We start from the raw sequence: 19,343 nt of genomic DNA, 5'->3' as shown, positions 1-19,343 counted from the left end.
ATTAAGGTTTTGTTTGAATAAAATTTTCTATAAGCAATACGAGAAAAATAAAATAAAAAAGTAGATGAATAGAGTTATCTTGTAGGTTTAAATTAACTAATGCACCTTAATTTATTGAAAAGTTAGATGGAAAAAAAACTCTATAAAAGTTAAAATCTGTAAGTTGATTTTAATTTATAAGAAAATTTTTATTTATCTGTTTTGAATTTTTCTTCTACTATAGATATTTATAGACATTGTTTCATTTGATACATTAAGACTTCAATTATTGTTAATATTTTGGTCGGGCTGGCAAAATGGGTATGACCCATGCCCAGGCAGGGTTAGACTAAATACAGAAAAATAAGTCTTTTTTGTCCGATTTGTATAGTATGACGGGTCAAATGGATCCGGACCGGGCTGGTCCGAATAGGAATAAAAAACCCCAAGTCCCTAAACCTAAAAAACAGACACCAGCGGCAGCACGCAACAAAAACTGAAAAACACGAGACCACCGCAGTCATCACTCGCGACGTGAGACGGCGAGACCTCCACCTCCTCACCGCTGCCTTGCTGCGCCGCCGCGACGCGAGAGTGAAAGACGGCGAGACCTCCGCACCGCTGCGCCGCCACTAGAGCTCCTCGCCCTCACCCTCGCGAGACCCCCTCATTCCTCATTCAGTCTCAGACTCTCAGCACCTCACCGGCGCCGTTAGAGACAGTTCTCGTTGGACCTCACCCTCTCATCCTCACGGACCTCGCCGCCATTGATCCTCATCTTCACGGACCTCAGGTTTTATTTTCTATTCACCCTCCTCAAGCTCAAGCAGTTTGAAGCTTTGAATATACTATTTCATATTAGTTTGGGAAATTATGTTTTCTGGCTCTGCTATTTCATATGGGACTTGTGCTGGTGTGAGAATTCTATGTTCTGTTTGTTTTCTTATCCGTGTTAGAGGAGAATTCTATGTGCTGGTGTGAGAATTCTACGTACTGTTTGTTTTCCAGAAATGCTAAAGCAGTCGAATTTGCAGTTAATCTTAAATTATATGTTCTGTTTGTTTTCTTATACATGAACCTGATAACATGGGACTTATGCTTGTGTGAGAATTCTGCCACAGCCTTTAAGCCCCCAATTTTTTCCAATAGTTACTATAAAATATTATAATCTATATAGCATGAATTATGATTGCAGATTGTCAGATTGCTATTTTGATCGGTAGATTGGCAGATTTATATTATGATTGTTAATGATAACTAATTGTAATTTGCCATAGCCTTAACTGATTGACAGATTACTATTATTAAGTATTAAGAAATTGTTTCTTCTTGATTCTTAAATATAACGGATAGAATATTTTAAAAATTGTATATAGAATTGTTACTATAGTTTTTTTTATTCATATATACTTTTGTTTTTTATCCATATATCCAGAATCTTTTTGGCCCCTCTTTTTTTATCCATATATCCATATCTATTTTTTGGACACTACCGCAAATTACAAATAGTCCACCATTAACTTCTATATAATTCCAATGTTGTTTTTTGTTATACTAAACACAAATATGAGAAGTGCTTCCTACTGCATATCTGGTTGAGATTGTCATTCTTGTGCATGATTATTGGATATAATTTTTGGGATCTCATTATACAATTGACTTTGATTCAGGAATGCCAGAACGCAAACCAGTTGTTGGGTTATCATGGCAACCACAGTTGCCTATTCCATCATCATTAAAAGCCACTGATGGGTCTCACACCAAACCTCAAACTGAGGCATCAAGCACTGTTAGGAAATCCAGTTCAGAGCTGGTTGATGGCCTTTTTGTCCCTCCAAATGATCCCAAAAAATTAAACAAGTTACTGAGAAAGCAAGCTAAAGATACTGCTGGGAAAAATTGGTATGCAAAGCTTTTGCATTTCTGAATGCTAGCAAGGCTGATTTTTTTTTCTTTGGTTTTTTATCTATTCATTTTTGCATAGCTTAGCTGGATGTAGTGATGGTAACCTGTTTTTTAATCAAACAGCAACATATTCATGTCCATTTTATGCAGTTATCTTTTCTTATGGTTTCTCTTTTTCTAAGTTGGAATATAAAATGGAATTATCTTATTATATTAATCTGTCAGGTTCAATATGCCAGCCCAAACCATCACCCCTGAGTTGCAGAAAGATTTGAAGTTATTAAAGGTGCTTTTGAATTTTAACATATCTACCTTCCTTTCTACAATGTTTTCTGAATATGGTCAAATATGATGTTTTGTGAAAGTAGCTTGGATTAAGCTAATAACATAACGTACACATACATTATATTCAAAATGAAAAGAATTAATGAAAGTGAAAACATCAAAGTGGGTGATTCTGCTTTCTCCAAGTGATACGGTAATAGAGGAACATTTAGGATTTTAATTTTTATTATTGTTGTGGAATGAAAATATTAGGTCCTTTTTATGTTCTACTTTTACTTTATAAGAAACCTTCTCTTTGTCTGGAACTTGGATTATGTAGGATGTAAATTTAAATTCTTGCTTCTCGCTAATTACTGTATGTTTCAATGATTAGTAGTATTTGCTGCTTCCTTTGTGCTTTTACCCCATTTAAAACCAATTAAAATTATCAGCCCTGATCTGTAAATGTTGAAGTGTTACCTTAGAACTCTTCTGGAAACTTCCTTGATGTGGTGAAATAAGATGCATATTATTGTATAAAATATTAAGTTAAACTCACGCAATGGCTATGTACATTTGAGGATGCAATGACAAATGTTGAGTCTTATTAAAAGCATCAGAAAAACAAAGTCATGCAGAGATTTGAATGTATCTCTAAATTTGTGTTGAGCTGTCTAGTTTTGTTTTGTGCACCAGTTCTTATCCTTAGACATTAACAAGCATGTATGTTGATGGTTACAGTTGAGGGCTGCCCTTGATCCAAAGCGGCACTACAAGAAAGGTGATTCCAAATCGAAGACACTTCCCAAATATTTCCAGGCAAGTTTTTGGTTACATTCTAATATGCTATAAATCACACAAGCATATGTTTTAGTGTTATTACTTCTTCCATCAAAATATGAATTTCTATTTGACAGCTTTTTTATCATTTGAAATTTTGAATATGATCAGGTTGGGACAGTTGTAGATTCTCCGTTGGACTTTTTCTCAGGCAGATTAACAAAGAAGGAGAGGAAAGCAACGCTTGCAGATGAGCTGCTTTCTGATCAAAACCTTGCAGCCTATAGGTAAGACGGCCTTAAACGATATTACTGTCTGGTTAAATATGAAAAGACCTCTCTAAATTAGAGAGTTGTTTATGCATGTTCCGATGCTCTCTAGGTTACTTATTGTTCATTAACTAATTTTTCTAGGAAGCGGAAGGTTCGAGAAATTGAAGAACAAAATCGACCAGCTGGGAATGAAAAGTGGAAGATTAAGGGTAGTAATTCCCGTAAGCGAGCTAAGGAAAGGAGGATTTACTGAAGATTAAGGGTAGTAATTCCCGTAGGCACAAATTATAATGCTTTTTGCAGTTTAGAATTATTACAGGTTATTTGAAATACCTTAGCTGTAAAACCTATTGATGATGCTATGTGTTCTTCTATCGTGTTTCATATTGTCATCTTTGTTCACATTATAAAGATTTAGGGGAAATTGCACTCACCTTTCCACACGTCTTTTCAAACCCTTGTAGTTTTTAAACACTCACCTCCCTTATTTGTTTAATTTAATCTAAAGATAAAAGAATACCAATGTCTTTGTTTGGGAATTTTGTGTTTCAGCTTAAAACAGGATTTTTTATAATGAAGTTAAAGAAATACCTTTCATTTTGTTTTAAAAAAAGTATTGGGGTTATTATATTTTTAGACCCTAAACTAATATTCCTGTTTTTAATTCCCAATTTTTTTACTGATTGACATCATTTAATTTTTTTTTCTGACCTTATTTTTAGTTTTTTAACTATTTTTTTCATCATTATTTTTATTCCCTTAAAAGGGGGATTAAAATCAGTTTATAAAATTTAGGGGCTCAACAAAAACAAAATTCTGTATTGATGTGTACAATTTTTTTATTCGTAAGAATTTAACATAGTATTAGGGAGTTTACTTATATACACATTTTATTTAATCATCTGAGTTAGATCCTAGATATTGGTTTGGATAATTTGAAATTAGATGTTAAATAATTTTCAAAACTGTTATTTTTTATTTTGAACAAAACTTATGGCAGGTTGAAATGTAATGTTTATTATTATGTATGGATTATTATCCTTTTATAGTTGCTCTCTTTTATAGTTGCTCTTTTGTTTTGCAGAACGTATAATCCAGTACTTTTTATGTTAATTTCAATTTTTCTACCTAATTTTATTTTTTATGCTCGTCATTTTATTATTTGCTTTGTATAATAATAAATAATAATTGCTAGCGATTCAGTTATGGTTACTCATAATATGAATTATTATCTTCATCGCATTAAGTTTTTAAAATGTTACTCAAAAGTTTTTAGAATGTTTTTAGCACCCACATTATTTTTAGAACACGTGTCATCATTTATAATTTTATATTGTCCTCTTATGGTTTGAAGTTGGCCTGAAGTTAGAAAGTTAATTTTTAACTGCAACAGTAAATTTATTAAATTGGAAATATTTAGGTCAATCTTATAAGGAACTTATATCTTATTTGTGTGTGGCTTGTTAGGATCAAAATTATTGAATTATGATTAAAATTTAATGGGGACTAAAATTGTTGGATTAAGATTCAAGTGTTGAAATTTAAATTAATTAGTTGAATTAGAATTAAAAATGTTGAATTAGGACTAAAATTGGAATGAGAATTTTGTTTCTAAGAAATTGAATTTGAAGTGATTACGTGTTTAAAGAATTAAAAGTAAGTAATTTATCTCAAACAACAATTTGAGAGAATGATAATTGATTATTGTCTAAAATAATTGATTATTTTGTAAGATAATTGATTATTGTCCAAAATAATCAATCACCCTAGGTGTGAAATATGTAAATAGATGAATATCTATTTAGATGGCTAATTATTAATTAAGGATGTGAATTTGATTTAATTTGGATGATTTAATAGATAATAATTTTTTTCATAAATAAAATTAATTACTTTTTTTGAAAAGAAATCTTTTTTAATATTGACTTTTCTTAAATCTATTTCCTACCTCTTAATTAATCTTAAGTATAGGCTTAAGCATGATTTAACTTGACTAATCATAATAAAAAGTAATCTTTCATAAACAAAAAAATAAAAATAAACAAGCTAAGTGAGACTTTAGGAAGTGTTCTAGTGTTTCAACTTTGCAATATGGAAACAGTGTATATTACAAAATTTCTGGTACACTATTCCAATTCCCTACTCTCTTTTACAGTGCATTTATTGATTGCGTGTCTACTTTGATAATTGTTAATTAAATTAATTTGGAATTTTCTCTCTCTAAAATTACAACCTTCAGTATTTATGTACGGCAATTATTTTGCGAAAACTATAGAAATAACTCTATTTACTTCCTTATTAAATTATAGTCATTTGGTTACAAAGTATACTTAAATTTCCTTGATGCGTGAAATAGTTTGTTTTCTTTCTTTTCTAATAACAATCGTAACCATCAAATGCAGAATACTAGATAAGGTCTCAACTGTGTTCACGATATCCAGCACTGATGAATATGTTCCTAGAATTCCACAGATTACTCCGAGCAACCTCCTGATGGTATCATAAACAAGAGAACTAAAGTAAAGAAAGATATATATAGAAGGAATACGTAAACAAGTTGGGATAATATTGCATTATTATTCTACAGTAAATGTTAGCCCCCGTTACTCATTTTTAATATAGTATTGCATTATATATGAAAAAAGATAAGCATACTTGGATAGAAGTTGCTTTTTTTCCCCACATCTTTCATAAAACATAAACTTGGTATTATCACTTACCGAGAAAATTTGCATTTTCCAAATTAGATTGCAATATAATTGGAATTTCTTACAAGAGATTGAAACAATAACATAAATTCATGTAAAGTTGATGTCAACAAAATATAATAAAGATAGGTGGCAATTATATAAAGCAAAATACATAGGTATTTTGATATCTTAAAAATACAGTAAACTCAATGCTTAACATATTCTTCCATACTAGTGCCTTGTGTTGAGAAAACAATCTTAAAAATGCAGTAAGTTCAATGTTTCATATAAACCGAAGTATTTTGACTTTTGGTCTAAGACAAGTGCATAACCTTGATTACAACCATGAATTAGGTCTTTTCATAAAAAAATCACTGCATAAAATCATGACTTCCTAATTTCATTCATGGAAAATGAACCATTTGTAATTTAGACATCAAAGATGGTGAGAAGGAAATATATGTGTTCCTCTGTGTATGTGAGAGTAATTGTAAGTCTAGTGTGTTTGCTTGCTTACCACAATAATGAAGAGAGAGCCAGTTAAAGTCATCACAAACCCTGAAATTATAATAAAATTGATATGAGTCATTTAGGTTCATAAGGGTTCCCATTTTTTATATTGGAGATAGAATTTAGGCTAAGTAGAAATAGTACAGAACACACCCATAACAACAATCATAGTATTGCAAAAACTCCTATATATCATAACAAAAATTTCATTAAGGACATGCTATGTTGTAAAACTGAAAACAAAAGGAATCTCTTTTACACTTTGAAGGACCTGACAGAATAAACATTATACGAAGATCCTTCGGCCAAACAGTGGGGATAGTAATAAGTGCAGCCAAAAGTCCAAAGAAGTGCTCAGAGTCTATCTGGAAACTACCCAAATCTAACGAGGTGCCAGGAAATAGGCCAGTGAGGTTATCTCCTTCCAAGGTGATGAATTCCACACATGACTACACTCATAAAAAGATTTCTAATAATTATAGTGCAGACTAACAAAATTCAGGTGTTATTAAAGGAAATATAAGAAATGATTACAGAACTTACATATAATTCAGTGTACAGTATGATCTACAATAATTCCATAAGTATAAATGGATTAGTATAACCACTAAATTTTGCATTAGTGAGAAACATTATATCTCAACATTCTTTCTCACTACTATGACATGAGTTTGGATTATAAAACAAATAAAGATAAAATGTGAATCATCTTTAGAAGTAGTCTGATAGGGCCATAAGTTAAAATGAAGAGATCAAAGAAAGAAGGACTAAAATCAGAAAAAATCATGGTACAGAGATCAAAACAATCATCTAGCAAGAGTAAAATAAATTGACTTTGATGAGGTCCAAAGAAAATCCAATGCTAGATCTAGAAGGGAGAAATTTAAGCCAGTAGTTTGAAGTAAATCCTAATAAACACTTTTCTAAAAAGCATTGCACAACAATTTTCAATTAATTTAAATAGAAATATAGATAAACTCACTGAAACAATAATACGACCATATTTTCCTAATGCAACTTCTCCTATGTCTGGGTAGCTAGTGATTACTTCTCTGCTTTCAAAGCAGTATCTCATGAGGGTGAATGTATAGCAACAAATGACTGTAAAAAGAACCATCAACACCATGCTTATCCACCCAGCTTCTTTCAATGTATAAGGTGTAGACAGAATGTGAACTCCATCCATCATATTAGTAGTCGATATCGATCATCTCATAAATTAACCGGGTAGTAATAGAAATTGAGAAAATGTGGTTAGACATTTTTAGATAGAATACTACTTACATAACAAAGATTAAAAAAATCATAATCTTCTTAAAAATCCTTTCAATAAGCTTTTGATTATAAGTTCTTTTCAACACCAATATACATCGAATTTGCAATGTTTATGAAGAATGAATTCATATCATATAAAGTGTTCAAGGATACAACAACAGCTTGCAACGAAATAAGTAAATAACATACCATTGAAAACTGTTTGAACGAAACTGCATCATGACCAATGGGCAATTCACCAGATAAATGTTTTTGCATTGAACCTTCCTTCCACGATGTTGAGTCTTTTCATCTATGTCCAAGTTATTCTTGGAACGATTTTCAAAACTGGAATATATGATACTTGGTACTCGTAGAATTGATTCAAATTTTGGAGTTGCAGCAAGTGTGTAAGAATCTGTGGTCTCTCTGTTGGAACAAAACAGGGAAAAAAGTTAAGATTAAAAGATTGAATTCTAAATTTAAATTAATTTTGACAGAAAAAAGTGAAATAAAACAATATTAAGACTATGTATTTCATGTCTTTAGAAATCACATTGTAATTGCGGGTCAAATGCGGTTGCGGCTATTAAATTTGAGCGCCCTTAAAGTTGTAGGTAACTCAAGTTTTTGTTTCTTGACTAAATTAGGATACAATTTATGATTTTCAACATAGCTTCGCATCAATTCAAATTAAAGAATTTAAGTTTATAACTAGGATTCTTAAGTTGGAAGAAAAAGAAAAATAATGCCCTGTCATATTTTTTTTTTTCCTTTCAACATGTTGGGCCTTTGTCTGAATAAACGGTGAAGACTGAAGCCTCTTGAAAAAAAAACCGTGAATTCTGCCGAGAGTCCAACACATTATTATAATAAGCCCAAGGAATTCCCAAGTGTGGGCCTTTAGTGCTTATTTGCTGAACCTTAAAAACGGAGTTCGTGCTCATACCAAGACCCAAGGCACATTAGCCACAAAAAGTAAAATATTACAGCAGGTGAATGCATGTAAAATGTTGGCATTTTAATACAAACAAACCTTTAGCTTCAAAACGTATAAGGAGAATGATATTCATACATCTCATTGATCTCAATTCTTAACCTCTTATATTTCACTTTCACCCAATTTTTTCTCTCTTTCTACTTCTATGTTAACCCAACCTTTAAGATGATGTGAACTTGAGTAAAACTTCTATTCTTTTTTTTTTTTTTTCAATAACCGAGTAAAACTCTAATTCTAATCATAAAATAGTAAAAAAACTTTAAAAAAACGTATCTAGGTTTTATCCTCTATATATATAACTATTAAGTTATATTACGATTTATTCAGCCAAAAAATATTATATTACGATTTAATTAGTGGCAAATATGTTTTCGAGTCTTTACTCATGAGGTACTTCTTGTGTTTAAGTAGAGACATACTTCAATACATTTTGCTCATCGAAAAAAAATTAATGACAAACATGTTATCTCACACTTAAAAGTAACTATTATAATTTGTTATCAGGGTAAATGTATGTAGAACAAAATATTGAACAATACCAAAAAAAAAATTTCAGATAAATTAAATTAAGAAGCACTGCATCACTTGAGTAGTATTTATTCGTGGCAGAGTTTGGGAAACATGATAATGTGACTGAGGAAGAACGTATGCAGATTAAAAGAAAGCATGAAACTTATGAACGTCATAATAATTATCAAGGTAGGACCAGCGGCTCTATTTCCGCAGAAATATTCCACAAGACATTTTAAGGTCATATATGGACGGTGTGAGAAAAATCTTTGATTGCAAGAGAGGCAGAGAAATGAGACTGACTATGGTGGGAACCAATTCAAAGCAAAAAGCAAATAGAGAGCTGGGAAAGTACGTAGAGGAATTCCTCTATCTAGGGTATTACTTGAAAATAAAGTTATACATGTGGAGGTCCTTATCGATAAAACTTAAAAGCTCATGGCCATGTGACCGTACTCTACATACAAGCAAAATGAGGACTTGGCATGGGTCTGCCTTTTACAAAAGCTAAAACTATTGCGTACCCGACCTGCTTCATCTTCGATACTTCATATATCTAATCCATTGGCTCTCTTAAAATCTATTTTATACTCTGATATTTGTTCCTTTGCAACAAGGGAGCTTACTGGTGTTTTTGGCAGAAATGAACAAAAAAAAGGGTGAGAAATAGAATAGATAAACATACAAAAGAGAGAAATAAAGTGTATGGAAATAGATTAAAAAAATAGTATAGAGATTGAGATGTTTGTTTTGAGAGAAACATTGAAAAATAAAGAAGGGAGAAATAGGAAAAAAAAAACAATTTTAATTGATTAACCAAGTTCATAATTGATTAATATATTCCCTCAAAATCTAAACTAACCATTATCAAACTTGATAACCGATTATTTTCAATACGAAAAATAATTGATAATCGATTATTCAGAAAAAATAATCAATTATTTTACATGAAAAACACATTAATTATTGTAAAAAATCTCGACTGTTGTACAAGAAAATAAATCAATTTGAAACCCACATTTTTTCTTCTATTTTCACGGTGTCAAATCACTAAAATTTCTTATCTTCTCTCCATTTCTCCCTTTTCCCTCCTTTCCTATCTTACCGTCGGACCACAAGTCTTCACTTTTAAATTGTGTCTATTTATGAATTTTTCTCTATGTTTTTTTTTTCTTCAGAAAATCAAAACAATCAGAGCTAGCTAGTCTGATGGGAAATTGCTTTTAAACGCATTATTTTTTTAGTTCTGATAATTTATGATTTCCGATTGATGGTATTTAATTTTCTTTTATTATTATTTTTACAAGCATAATTAACTGCGTTTTAAAGGCGTCTAACTATGCACTCTTGATTCGAAATCATGACACGATGAGGTTTCTCCTTCCTTTAAATATACTCTAACTCTTAGAATGTCTTGCTTGGAAGCATTAGTGAGGGCCTTTCAGGTTTGAAAAATTATCTCCATTTGTCTCGTAATTAACCCCTAACATGTATGGAGAAAGTGACTTTGCCCTTACACCATTTAAACATATAATCATATCAGAGTAACGAAAAGGTGAGGGGAAATCAATTAAAATGAAAGGGTCTTCCTATTTAATTAATTATTTTTTCCATGATGGACAATGCTTTATTGTTTTAGCCATAATATTAAACAATAAAGTAAATGACTAAACAAGTACAGAGGACATAAACATGAAGACAGAGGCGTAAATATTAAATAAACTAAAATTAACCCGAAGACTCATGATGGCAATCTTTATTAGGTATAGTAGCCTATTGTTGATATTCAAAAACACAATCAAGAAAACGAAAGGTGGAGTGGGGTTTGTTATATTTCAAGGCTAGAAGATGTTTTACACATTACACATGCTTTGATATTGGTTTTTGTTGGAGAACAACTGTGAACTGTGGAATTTTGGAAGCGTCTCATGCCTTTTCAAAAAAACACTTTTGTATTAAATTAAATATCAAACCGACCAGTAATCACGGTATAAAAAAATACAGAAATAATTAATTTGGCCCGAACAACGCTTTACCAAATGCATCATTCGTATTATTTTTCCAAATAGTTATCCAGTACACTTAAAAAAATATAGGGGAAGAAAAAAAAAAGTCAAGACAAGCAAAAGGAAACAAAACAATAATATAAAAACGCACCGTTTTACGTCTTGAAAGAACGGGAGGAAAAAATCACGTTTACTGTGATGATTTTTTTTTTATATTCTGACAATGATTGATTTTAAATTTTAACAAGTCATTCTATGGTAATTCCTGAAATAATTTTTTTACAATATTCCTGAAGTAATTAGATACAAGCTTGCTATAATGCTATTGGCTTTTTATATATCGCAATCTTATGATAATCTTTTTGTAACAGATCAAAATTGATAGAAAATAACGTTTTTAATGAATAAAATTAAGAACATTTTCCTTAAAGAAAAAGTCTTCAAAAAAAGGAAAAGAAACCTGTGAAATTGATTGAATATATACATGTTTGATCGAGCACAGGATGTGGAGAGAAAAAAAATAAGCACAACAATTAATTAAGCAATGCGCACTTTCACAGAAAATTTTGTCATTATTAGATAGAAGACCAATCCCTTGGAGTTTGAACATCTCGTAATTTATGATTACTCGGTGTTTAACCTACATAGTAGTTGTTGACTAAAGTAGAACGACTTTCGTCAAAAACGTTGAGATATCAATTCCTTCTTTCACCAACTCCACGAGATAGTTTAGTCATAGTAGTAGTAATCTATCCCCACTCCATCATCAATTACCTCACTAATCACTCTAATTAATTGATTTGACGAAGCATAAAAAGAAAATATGAAAATAGTTGTCTTTACAGCATAAATCGTCATTTTGAACATATTTATACGTGTTAATATAATACCTTTACTTTTCTTACTAGATTACTTTCCTTGATGACATAAATTATAAAAATGAAAAGGCCTATCTTTAACAGCTTATGTGTATGTGGCAATCTTAATCAAATTAATTGTTGGCACTTGCTTGTTGGCTAAACTCTCTTTCAATCCAAGTTTTCATTTTTGCTATGGTTTGAGAGTCCATTGTCATTGTCACCCTAACAATTTGCTCACTTTTAGTTTTCTCTGTCTCTCATTCCAACCAGCTAGTTGGTTATTCTTTCCACCGGTAGTTGCCAAATCTTGGATTTTTAAACTCCTCTTTCACTCTGCTGCAAAACCTGTTAGTAGCACACAATGCTGATTTTTAGAACCTTTTATAGTACTTAGTTGCAGCTTTTCAATTCTTCTTCTTCTCATGAGTTCTACTCTTTCTTGGAAAGTGCTTTTGAATTCTGTTAGATAGAAGTAAAGTGAAGTTAAGTGAGTGGCTAACAAAACAAGATGAAGCCTTGCACTTCATTGTTGTTTCTCGCTTTGATTTCCGCGCTCTCGTTTGTGGTTTCTGACATGGTGCCCTCAAACGAAGGTATATCTTTAGTTGGAGTGTTCACTTTCTTTTTCAGATCTCAGCTATTCACTCATGTTATACTACTATCTTTGTCTGCTCCTAAAATCTTGTTAATTTTTTTTTTCTACGGTACTAATGTGTTAGGTGTCATTAAGTAGCAAAGATTGGTAGGTAGCTCAATTTCCTGTGTCAACTTGCAAGTTTCGAGACTGTGTGATTGGTTTTGCTTTTCATGGATGTGGTCTTTTTTTTTTTTTTGTCTTTTGGCTACCCGAGTTTTTATTACGGTGCATAGCAATGAAATTTTAAGTAATTTGCATTGTTTCTTTCTTTTCTTGATAGTTTGGGCGCTTAGGAGCTTCAAAGAAGCTGTGTATGAAGACCCATATCAAGTTTTATCCAATTGGGATACGGTGGAATCAGATCCTTGTAACTGGTTTGGCGTCTTATGCACTATGCTTCGCGATCATGTCATCAAGCTGTAAGATATTATTGGTCTTTTCTGACTGTTGCTTTTTCTGTTGTTATTGGTGGTGGTGGGGGGTAGGTGTACTGTTGCTATTTGACAAGGTTCATGACGTGAATTTCTAAGTTAGCACATTTCTAGTAATAAAGATTGGGATTCTTCTTTTTTTTGCAGGAACATTTCAGGATCATCATTAAAGGGGTTTCTTGCACCAGAGCTGGGGCAAATCACCTACTTGCAAGAACTGTATGTTCATCTTTTCTCCTAGCCATACTTGATCCTAAAAAGTGAAAATCTTTGGTTTAGTCATTGTGATTACTATGTGTCTTGGTTCTGAAATATCATGGTTGAAGCTAATTTCTGCTTCTTATTTTTATGCAGAATTTTGCATGGCAACAGTTTCATTGGAACAATACCTAGAGAGTTGGGTGTGTTGGAATCTCTCAAGGTGTTGGATTTGGGAATGAATCAGTTAACGGGACCAATTCCTGCAGAGATTGGAAATCTAACCCAAGTTGTGAAAATGTAAAAGAAATTCAGTATGGTCTTCCCGAGTAAATAAAATTATTGAATCTCATACTTATTCAAATTTGTTTACATTCCTGTAGAAACTTGCAGTCCAATGGGTTGACTGGTAGGCTACCTCCTGAGCTTGGAAACTTGAGATACCTTCAAGAACTTCAGCTGGATAGGAATAGGCTTCAAGGACCTGTTCCTGCTGGTGGTAGCGCAAATTTTGCTTCAAATATGCATGGGATGTGAGTGTAATTTTTATAATTGAGTTGTTATAGTTTGATTCCAAGATTCCTTATCCTTATTCATTTTCCTAATAACTGGTTGTTAAGCACTTCCTTTTATGAGTACAGCTATAGATTGTAGCTCCCCTAGATACGTGTTGTGCATAGTGATTGTTAGATGAGCTTAATTTTGGACTTGAATACAATTGAATGGATGCAAATTACTGTTTTTTTTTAATGTCACTTGTTTCACGATTTCACCACTCATTAGTCGTGACTAATGGCAAAAGAGAAATTTTATTCATTTTTTATTTTATTTTATTTTTTGTATATGATCATGCTTTAGATTTATCTTTGAAGTTTACTATAAAGGAGATAATTTGGATATATGCTAAATGAAATAGGATAATTTATTATTGGCAATGACTAGTTTCAAGTTTTCAACATGTTCAGGAGCCATTAAATGCCCTTTGGGTTATGAATCGGCTTAAAACTATTGTGGCTGAGCAACATGTAGACAGATTCAACATGAAGTATAAAAAATCAAGTTAAACCGGTCAAAGATTGAATGTTGTTAATCTGTCTCTTATAAATTTGTATAATTTCTTCAGGTATGCTTCAAAGGAGAATGTAACTGGCTTCTGTCGTTCGTCTCAGTTGAAAGTAGCAGACTTCTCATTTAATTTTTTAGTTGGTAGCATACCCAAATGCTTGGAGTATCTTCCAAGGTACTTTTCTGATACCCTGGTTGTGTTGGCATTCTACTCCTACACTATATTTAGTAAACATATACTATGTCTAACAGGTTAAACTTTCAAGGGAATTGCCTCCAGGGTCAGGATTTAAAGCAGCGGTCTTCTATACAGTGTGGTATGTATTGACATTACCTTTCAAGAATCTAAGATTTAAGGCATGGATCAAATGTCTCTTCATAGACACCTCATAAAATTTGAATCATGCAGAATAGATGAAATGAGCTGAGTCTTGAGTTTACTGGTATTCACTTAGTATTCCTCTTTTGAAAACCCAAGCCCATGTTAAGAATGGATCTATGCGATATTTACAAATAAGAATTTTGTCAAATCCAACATATGCTGTATAACACTTTTTACCATAAATTGCTCCTTCCTAATTTTGTATCTAATACTGAACTATTATTTCATAGCGGGTGCTTCACCTGCCAGTGCCAAGAGCCAGCCAGTGGTGAATCCAAATCACCAACCTGCTGAATATGTGTCCAAGCATCACAGAGCATCGAAACCTGTTTGGCTTTTGGCTCTAGAAATAGTAACTGGAACTATGGTGGGCTCTCTCTTTCTGGTTGCTGTTCTTGCTGCTTTTCAGAGATGTAACAAAAAATCATCTATCATTATTCCTTGGAAAAAATCTGGAAGCCAGAAAGATCATACGGCAGTATATATAGGTATGTAGATTCTGTTTCTTTTTCCCTACTTTCTATTTACATCTAGTATTTCTAGAGCTGTTTTCAACATAATTGGCTTTATTAATGTGCAGACCCTGAGTTGTTGAAAGATGTGAGAAGGTATAGCAGACAAGAGCTTGAAGTTGCCTGTGAAGACTTCAGCAACATAATTGGGTCCTCACCAGATAGTGTGGTGTACAAGGGAACAATGAAAGGTGGGCCTGAGATTGCTGTGGTTTCCCTCTGCATCAACGAGGAGCATTGGACAGGATATCTTGAGCTCTATTTTCAGAGAGAGGTAATGTAAATTTTCCTATGCCTACCGCATGCTAGAATTTGCCCACAAATAGTTGTCCAAATCTCTTAATATTTCTTTATGCCATTCAGGTGGCAGACTTGGCAAGGTTAGATAATGAGAATATAGGAAAACTGCTGGGCTATTGTAGAGAGGACACTCCATTTACAAGGATGTTGGTTTTTGATTATGCTTCAAATGGGACACTTCATGATCACCTACATTGTTGTAAGTCAAGTCTCTCAGCTCATGTGTATATTTTAAATTTTAAGTGTTTCAGTTCCTTCAGCATGCAATTATGACTGCAGATGAAGAAGGATGCCAATTCTCTTGGACACGGCGTATGAAGATTGCCATAGGCATTGCACGCGGACTCAAGTATTTGCATACAGAAGTGGAGCCTCCATTTACTATCTCAGAGCTGAATTCTAGTGCTGTATACCTTACAGAAGAATTTTCCCCTAAGGTGCACGCACTAGCTAGTTCAAATCTTCAAATTTACCAATTACAATTTTTCTCAATATCTCTTGAAGTCAAGAATGAGCAGAAATAGAGTAACATGCACCTATGTTTATATACAATGCATTATGTTGGAGATCCAAAAGCTTGCTTAAGATTCTCATTGTCATCAACCTGAACTGCAGTTGGTTGATTTTGAAAGTTGGAAGACAATCCTTGAAAGATCAGAAAAGAATTCTGGTTCCATTGGCAGCCAAGGTGGTGTCTGTATTCTTCCAAATTCCCTTGAAGCACGCCATCTTGATACCAAAGGAAACACATTTGCTTTTGGGGTACTTCTGCTAGAGATAATCAGCGGGAGACCTCCATACTGTAAGGACAAAGGGTACTTGGTGGACTGGGTAAGAAACTTTCCAAAATTTGATGTTTAAAAAGAGTGAACTCTTTTTACTAAGCTGTAACGTATATATATGTGCTGCAGGCCAAGGACTACCTTGAAATGCCAGATGAAATGTCACATGTGGTGGATCCTGAACTGAAAATTTTTAGATATGAAGACCTCAAAGTGATATGCGAGGTAATAACTCTTTGTATCAACCCTGATACAACTGTGCGTCCATCTATGCGAGAATTATGTAGCATGCTGGAGAGCAGAATTGACACATCAGTAAGCGTGGAGCTCAAGTCATCATCTTTGGCTTGGGCTGAACTTGCACTTTTATCTTAATATAGTCAAAACTCAAAATTAACAGATCTACACTAAAGCAGTTATACCTTTTCTGATTACTTTCTTCTCTTCTTTTTTCATTTTACTCTTCAAATTTCATTTCTACTGTAAATGATTGCTCAAAAAGGGTTTGTGTTAGGCTTAAGCATGACAAGGTCTCGTTGTATAGCACTAGAGAGGACTAGTAGAAGTCCAGAAATTGTTAAAATAGAACAAGATTGTATTGGACAAGTGTTTTCTTTTGTGTATTATACCGAGCATTGTGTTGTTCGTCCCGGACCCTTTACCCTACGTGTTTTTCAGAGACCTGGCAGATTACGTTACCTATATTATGATGTAATAAGGGTTACTTTTTACAAAGCTCAAAGTGGTGTTTTGAGTTATTATAGAAAATCTCAATCTGTATTACTCGCTCCAGTCTTTTTTATAAAAAAACAAATGATAGTGTATTAATACTATTATTTTTTACCAAAAGGACTAGATGAAGTATTATTTTGTTGGGTTTGTTACCCACCTTGGAAATGGTTTGGTCTGCGTGGAATAGAATAGTTCTCGCAACTAACCTGCATCATATAAGGCAACGGGAGCATGAATTATTGAATCGGTCAGGATATCTGAGCCTTTAGTAATTTCTCTATTGCTTGTTTGACTTTGAATGAAGAGAAAGAAACGTTCTAATAGTCATGTCAGTGCCATGCACTGTCCCGTTTATTTCTAATGGTTGCATTAATGTAAATCACGAGCCTTTTTGTTTGTTTAGCGCATATAAATATTGTATCGAATAAGAGAAGTGTAAAAAAGAGGTGCATATAATAAATGCTTTTACATAAGATTGGCAACCTATGATAGATGCTACTTGATCTTGAACCAGCCACTCACATAATTTCCTCTTGAAACTAACCAAGATCAATGGAAAACTGAAAAAATGTTTGGAAGAAAGATGCATTGTAATAATACATGCCATTTTGGATTAATCGTTGTCGAATCCAGGCTAAAATAAGCAATAACACACAATGGCCCCCAATGTTGTCAAATAGTTAGGAAAAGAAAAGCAATTTATAACTGTGAAGGAGAGCTGAGATAGCAAAAGGGGGGGGGGGGGGGGGGGACTTAGAAGGCTCGCGCTTTCACAAGGTCCAAGCTCATTTCACTTGGATCAGTTGCTTGCATATCGACTTGAATGCCATCCAGCTCCCTCTTGAATCTATCCTTGGAACTTGCATACACCATCTTCATCCTCACCTTTGAAGTGTCTGGTGACCTGCACCCAAAGAGTATTCAACAACTTGTCTTATTAGTCTTAAGATGTTTGCATTACTACATAGAAATATAGAATGCCAAGATATATTAGAAAAGTGACTTTGGTTTCTATTGAAGCCAGGTGAGTCTATTAATTAACCAAGTGCAAATTTGTATGTCCTGTAATAGACCAGTACCATGCAATGAAGAAGATCTTGCTTTTCTGGCAATTCTCATCAGTTGTGAAATCAAAATCATAGACGGCATAACGACACTCATCAGCTGGCAAACTGGCCTGAAAATCATCATAGCTTTCCGTAGATTCCCCTATTTTGTCGACCACAACTTGTTGTTGCTCAATTTTGAATGTAATGAAGCGGTAGACTCGCTTTGCTTTAAGCTCCTGGAACCTCAGTTTGCAGTCATCATGCACAGCCATTCCAGACGCTGCATTTGCCTGTCCCATAGTTTTTGTCATCAAATGATTCAATCATTTGTTGTTCCACACTTTTTCCATTACAATTCAAGAATTTTATTCACTCTTTGTCACAGGTCACAACATGCAAATTTTATGTTGTTTTGAGTTAAGGTGAGAATTTAGAATTTTTCTGTAGTTCTGTTTCCCAAATTGTGTTCCAATTCCCATTTTTAAGAGGACGTAAAACACGTAACCTTCATGAGACATTAAGAAACATAGAAAGTTTTAAATTGGTATCATCTTTTGAAAATCGTTGATTTGTTGTAGGGGGCTTGCATGCACATGATGAAATGGCTTTTCATTCTCCTAGACATTATCGATCATATCAGCTCCTACTTTGATAGAAAATTTCCAGTTTAATTAATGTCTCAGAGCTCAAGTTTCATCATCATACGTAAAAAACAATCCTAATTATATGAAATGTAAAATATTCAACTGTAATATAGTATATACAAAGAAACCATATGATATGAATATGAATCGGTGATAATATTGGCATTCAAAGGTCGATTGTCCGAATTTTCCAAAAAGTGGAAGGAAGGTAAGAAGAACACAATTATTGTCAGCAGGATAATTCTCAAAGCAGCAACAACTGTTATACAGCTAATAGGCTTAAATGACATGCAAAAAAGAAGAGAAAAAAGATAATCAAATACGTACCATTTTGCCAGCTATGAGGAAGAAGCGCCCTTTGAAAAGTGTATGAAACGAAAGGGATGGGAGCAATAGAGAATGGAAAAATGGGAGCAACAGACTCAATGAAAATTATGGAGTAATAACTGATAAAGATCCTTGTTTTTGGGAGCCACGAGAGGTGGAATTTTGAGAAGAATAAGATTGTGGTTAGAGAATAGAAACTGGGTGAGAAATTAATGGATGGGTCTGTTGCAATCGAATTTGCTTCCTTGCCAATA

At 33.1% G+C, this 19,343-nt stretch overlaps 4 protein-coding genes across 7 annotated transcripts; 2 read left to right on the top strand and 2 right to left on the bottom strand.

Annotated features, from left to right (window-relative positions):
* Nucleotides 1-360: 360 nt before the first annotated feature.
* On the top strand, nucleotides 361-3,584 carry LOC100785966 (rRNA-processing protein fcf2). Its single transcript, XM_003538313.4, has 6 exons — nucleotides 361-772; nucleotides 1,650-1,881; nucleotides 2,110-2,170; nucleotides 2,890-2,967; nucleotides 3,100-3,215; nucleotides 3,342-3,584. The coding sequence occupies exons 2-6, from the start codon at nucleotides 1,652-1,654 to the stop codon at nucleotides 3,451-3,453; spliced, it is 597 nt and encodes a 198-aa protein (XP_003538361.1). The 5' UTR covers nucleotides 361-772; nucleotides 1,650-1,651; the 3' UTR covers nucleotides 3,454-3,584.
* Nucleotides 3,585-5,474: 1,890 nt separating this feature from the next.
* LOC121173014 (amino acid transporter AVT1A) lies at nucleotides 5,475-9,982 on the bottom strand. Of its 3 annotated transcripts, none has more exons than XM_041006557.1 (4): nucleotides 9,689-9,982; nucleotides 7,865-8,083; nucleotides 6,408-6,448; nucleotides 5,475-5,690 (listed from the first exon to the last, which is right to left on the bottom strand). In XM_041006557.1, the coding sequence occupies exons 1-4, from the start codon at nucleotides 9,700-9,702 to the stop codon at nucleotides 5,674-5,676; spliced, it is 291 nt and encodes a 96-aa protein (XP_040862491.1). In that variant the 5' UTR covers nucleotides 9,703-9,982; the 3' UTR covers nucleotides 5,475-5,673. The 3 variants fall into 3 exon arrangements, with proteins under 3 accessions (XP_040862491.1, XP_040862489.1, XP_040862490.1); XM_041006555.1 differs by lacking the exons at nucleotides 5,475-5,690; nucleotides 6,408-6,448 and adding exons at nucleotides 6,494-6,849; nucleotides 6,944-6,967; XM_041006556.1 differs by lacking the exons at nucleotides 5,475-5,690; nucleotides 6,408-6,448 and adding exons at nucleotides 6,494-6,849; nucleotides 6,944-6,967 and having other exon boundaries at nucleotides 9,694-9,982.
* Nucleotides 9,983-11,645: 1,663 nt separating this feature from the next.
* Nucleotides 11,646-16,963, top strand: LOC100792145 (probable LRR receptor-like serine/threonine-protein kinase At1g63430). Its single transcript, XM_006590463.4, has 13 exons — nucleotides 11,646-12,623; nucleotides 12,948-13,086; nucleotides 13,246-13,317; nucleotides 13,453-13,596; nucleotides 13,680-13,829; nucleotides 14,420-14,536; nucleotides 14,614-14,678; nucleotides 14,974-15,231; nucleotides 15,324-15,529; nucleotides 15,619-15,754; nucleotides 15,835-15,992; nucleotides 16,171-16,386; nucleotides 16,467-16,963. The coding sequence occupies exons 1-13, from the start codon at nucleotides 12,539-12,541 to the stop codon at nucleotides 16,710-16,712; spliced, it is 1,992 nt and encodes a 663-aa protein (XP_006590526.1). The 5' UTR covers nucleotides 11,646-12,538; the 3' UTR covers nucleotides 16,713-16,963.
* Nucleotides 16,964-17,504: 541 nt separating this feature from the next.
* On the bottom strand, nucleotides 17,505-19,330 carry LOC100785437 (actin-depolymerizing factor 7). Of its 2 annotated transcripts, XM_003538312.4 has the most exons (3): nucleotides 19,090-19,330; nucleotides 18,149-18,408; nucleotides 17,505-17,973 (listed from the first exon to the last, which is right to left on the bottom strand). In XM_003538312.4, exons 1-3 carry the CDS (start codon nucleotides 19,090-19,092, stop codon nucleotides 17,823-17,825), a joined length of 414 nt encoding a protein of 137 aa, XP_003538360.1. In that variant the 5' UTR covers nucleotides 19,093-19,330; the 3' UTR covers nucleotides 17,505-17,822. The 2 variants fall into 2 exon arrangements, with proteins under 2 accessions (XP_003538360.1, XP_006590525.1); XM_006590462.3 differs by lacking the exon at nucleotides 19,090-19,330 and having other exon boundaries at nucleotides 18,149-18,429.
* Between the last annotated feature and the right edge of the window lie 13 nt (nucleotides 19,331-19,343).

Source organism: Glycine max, chromosome 11 (assembly GCF_000004515.6).
Source record: "Glycine max cultivar Williams 82 chromosome 11, Glycine_max_v4.0, whole genome shotgun sequence".
Lineage (NCBI taxonomy): Eukaryota > Viridiplantae > Streptophyta > Magnoliopsida > Fabales > Fabaceae > Glycine > Glycine max.
This window is presented reverse-complemented; position numbering and strand designations above follow the sequence as displayed.

Coding starts and splice junctions, on each gene's coding strand:
- LOC100785966 (XM_003538313.4), top strand. CDS start 1,652: ATGCCAGAACGCAAACCAGTTGTTGGGTTATCATGGCAACCACAGTTG. Junction 1,882..2,109: donor GATACTGCTGGGAAAAATTG/GTATGCAAAGCT, acceptor TTAATCTGTCAG/GTTCAATATGCCAGCCCAAA. Junction 3,216..3,341: donor CAAAACCTTGCAGCCTATAG/GTAAGACGGCCT, acceptor TAATTTTTCTAG/GAAGCGGAAGGTTCGAGAAA.
- LOC121173014 (XM_041006555.1), bottom strand. CDS start 7,933: ATGCAAAAACATTTATCTGGTGAATTGCCCATTGGTCATGATGCAGTT. Junction 6,968..7,864: donor CGTTCAAACAGTTTTCAATG/GTATGTTATTTA, acceptor GAATTATTGTAG/ATCATACTGTACACTGAATT. Junction 6,850..6,943: donor TACTGTACACTGAATTATAT/GTAAGTTCTGTA, acceptor TTATGAGTGTAG/TCATGTGTGGAATTCATCAC.
- LOC100792145 (XM_006590463.4), top strand. CDS start 12,539: ATGAAGCCTTGCACTTCATTGTTGTTTCTCGCTTTGATTTCCGCGCTC. Junction 14,679..14,973: donor GCGGTCTTCTATACAGTGTG/GTATGTATTGAC, acceptor ATTATTTCATAG/CGGGTGCTTCACCTGCCAGT. Junction 15,530..15,618: donor AGCTCTATTTTCAGAGAGAG/GTAATGTAAATT, acceptor TATGCCATTCAG/GTGGCAGACTTGGCAAGGTT.
- LOC100785437 (XM_006590462.3), bottom strand. CDS start 18,429: ATGACAAAAACTATGGGACAGGCAAATGCAGCGTCTGGAATGGCTGTG. Junction 17,974..18,148: donor AAGATCTTCTTCATTGCATG/GTACTGGTCTAT, acceptor CTTTGGGTGCAG/GTCACCAGACACTTCAAAGG.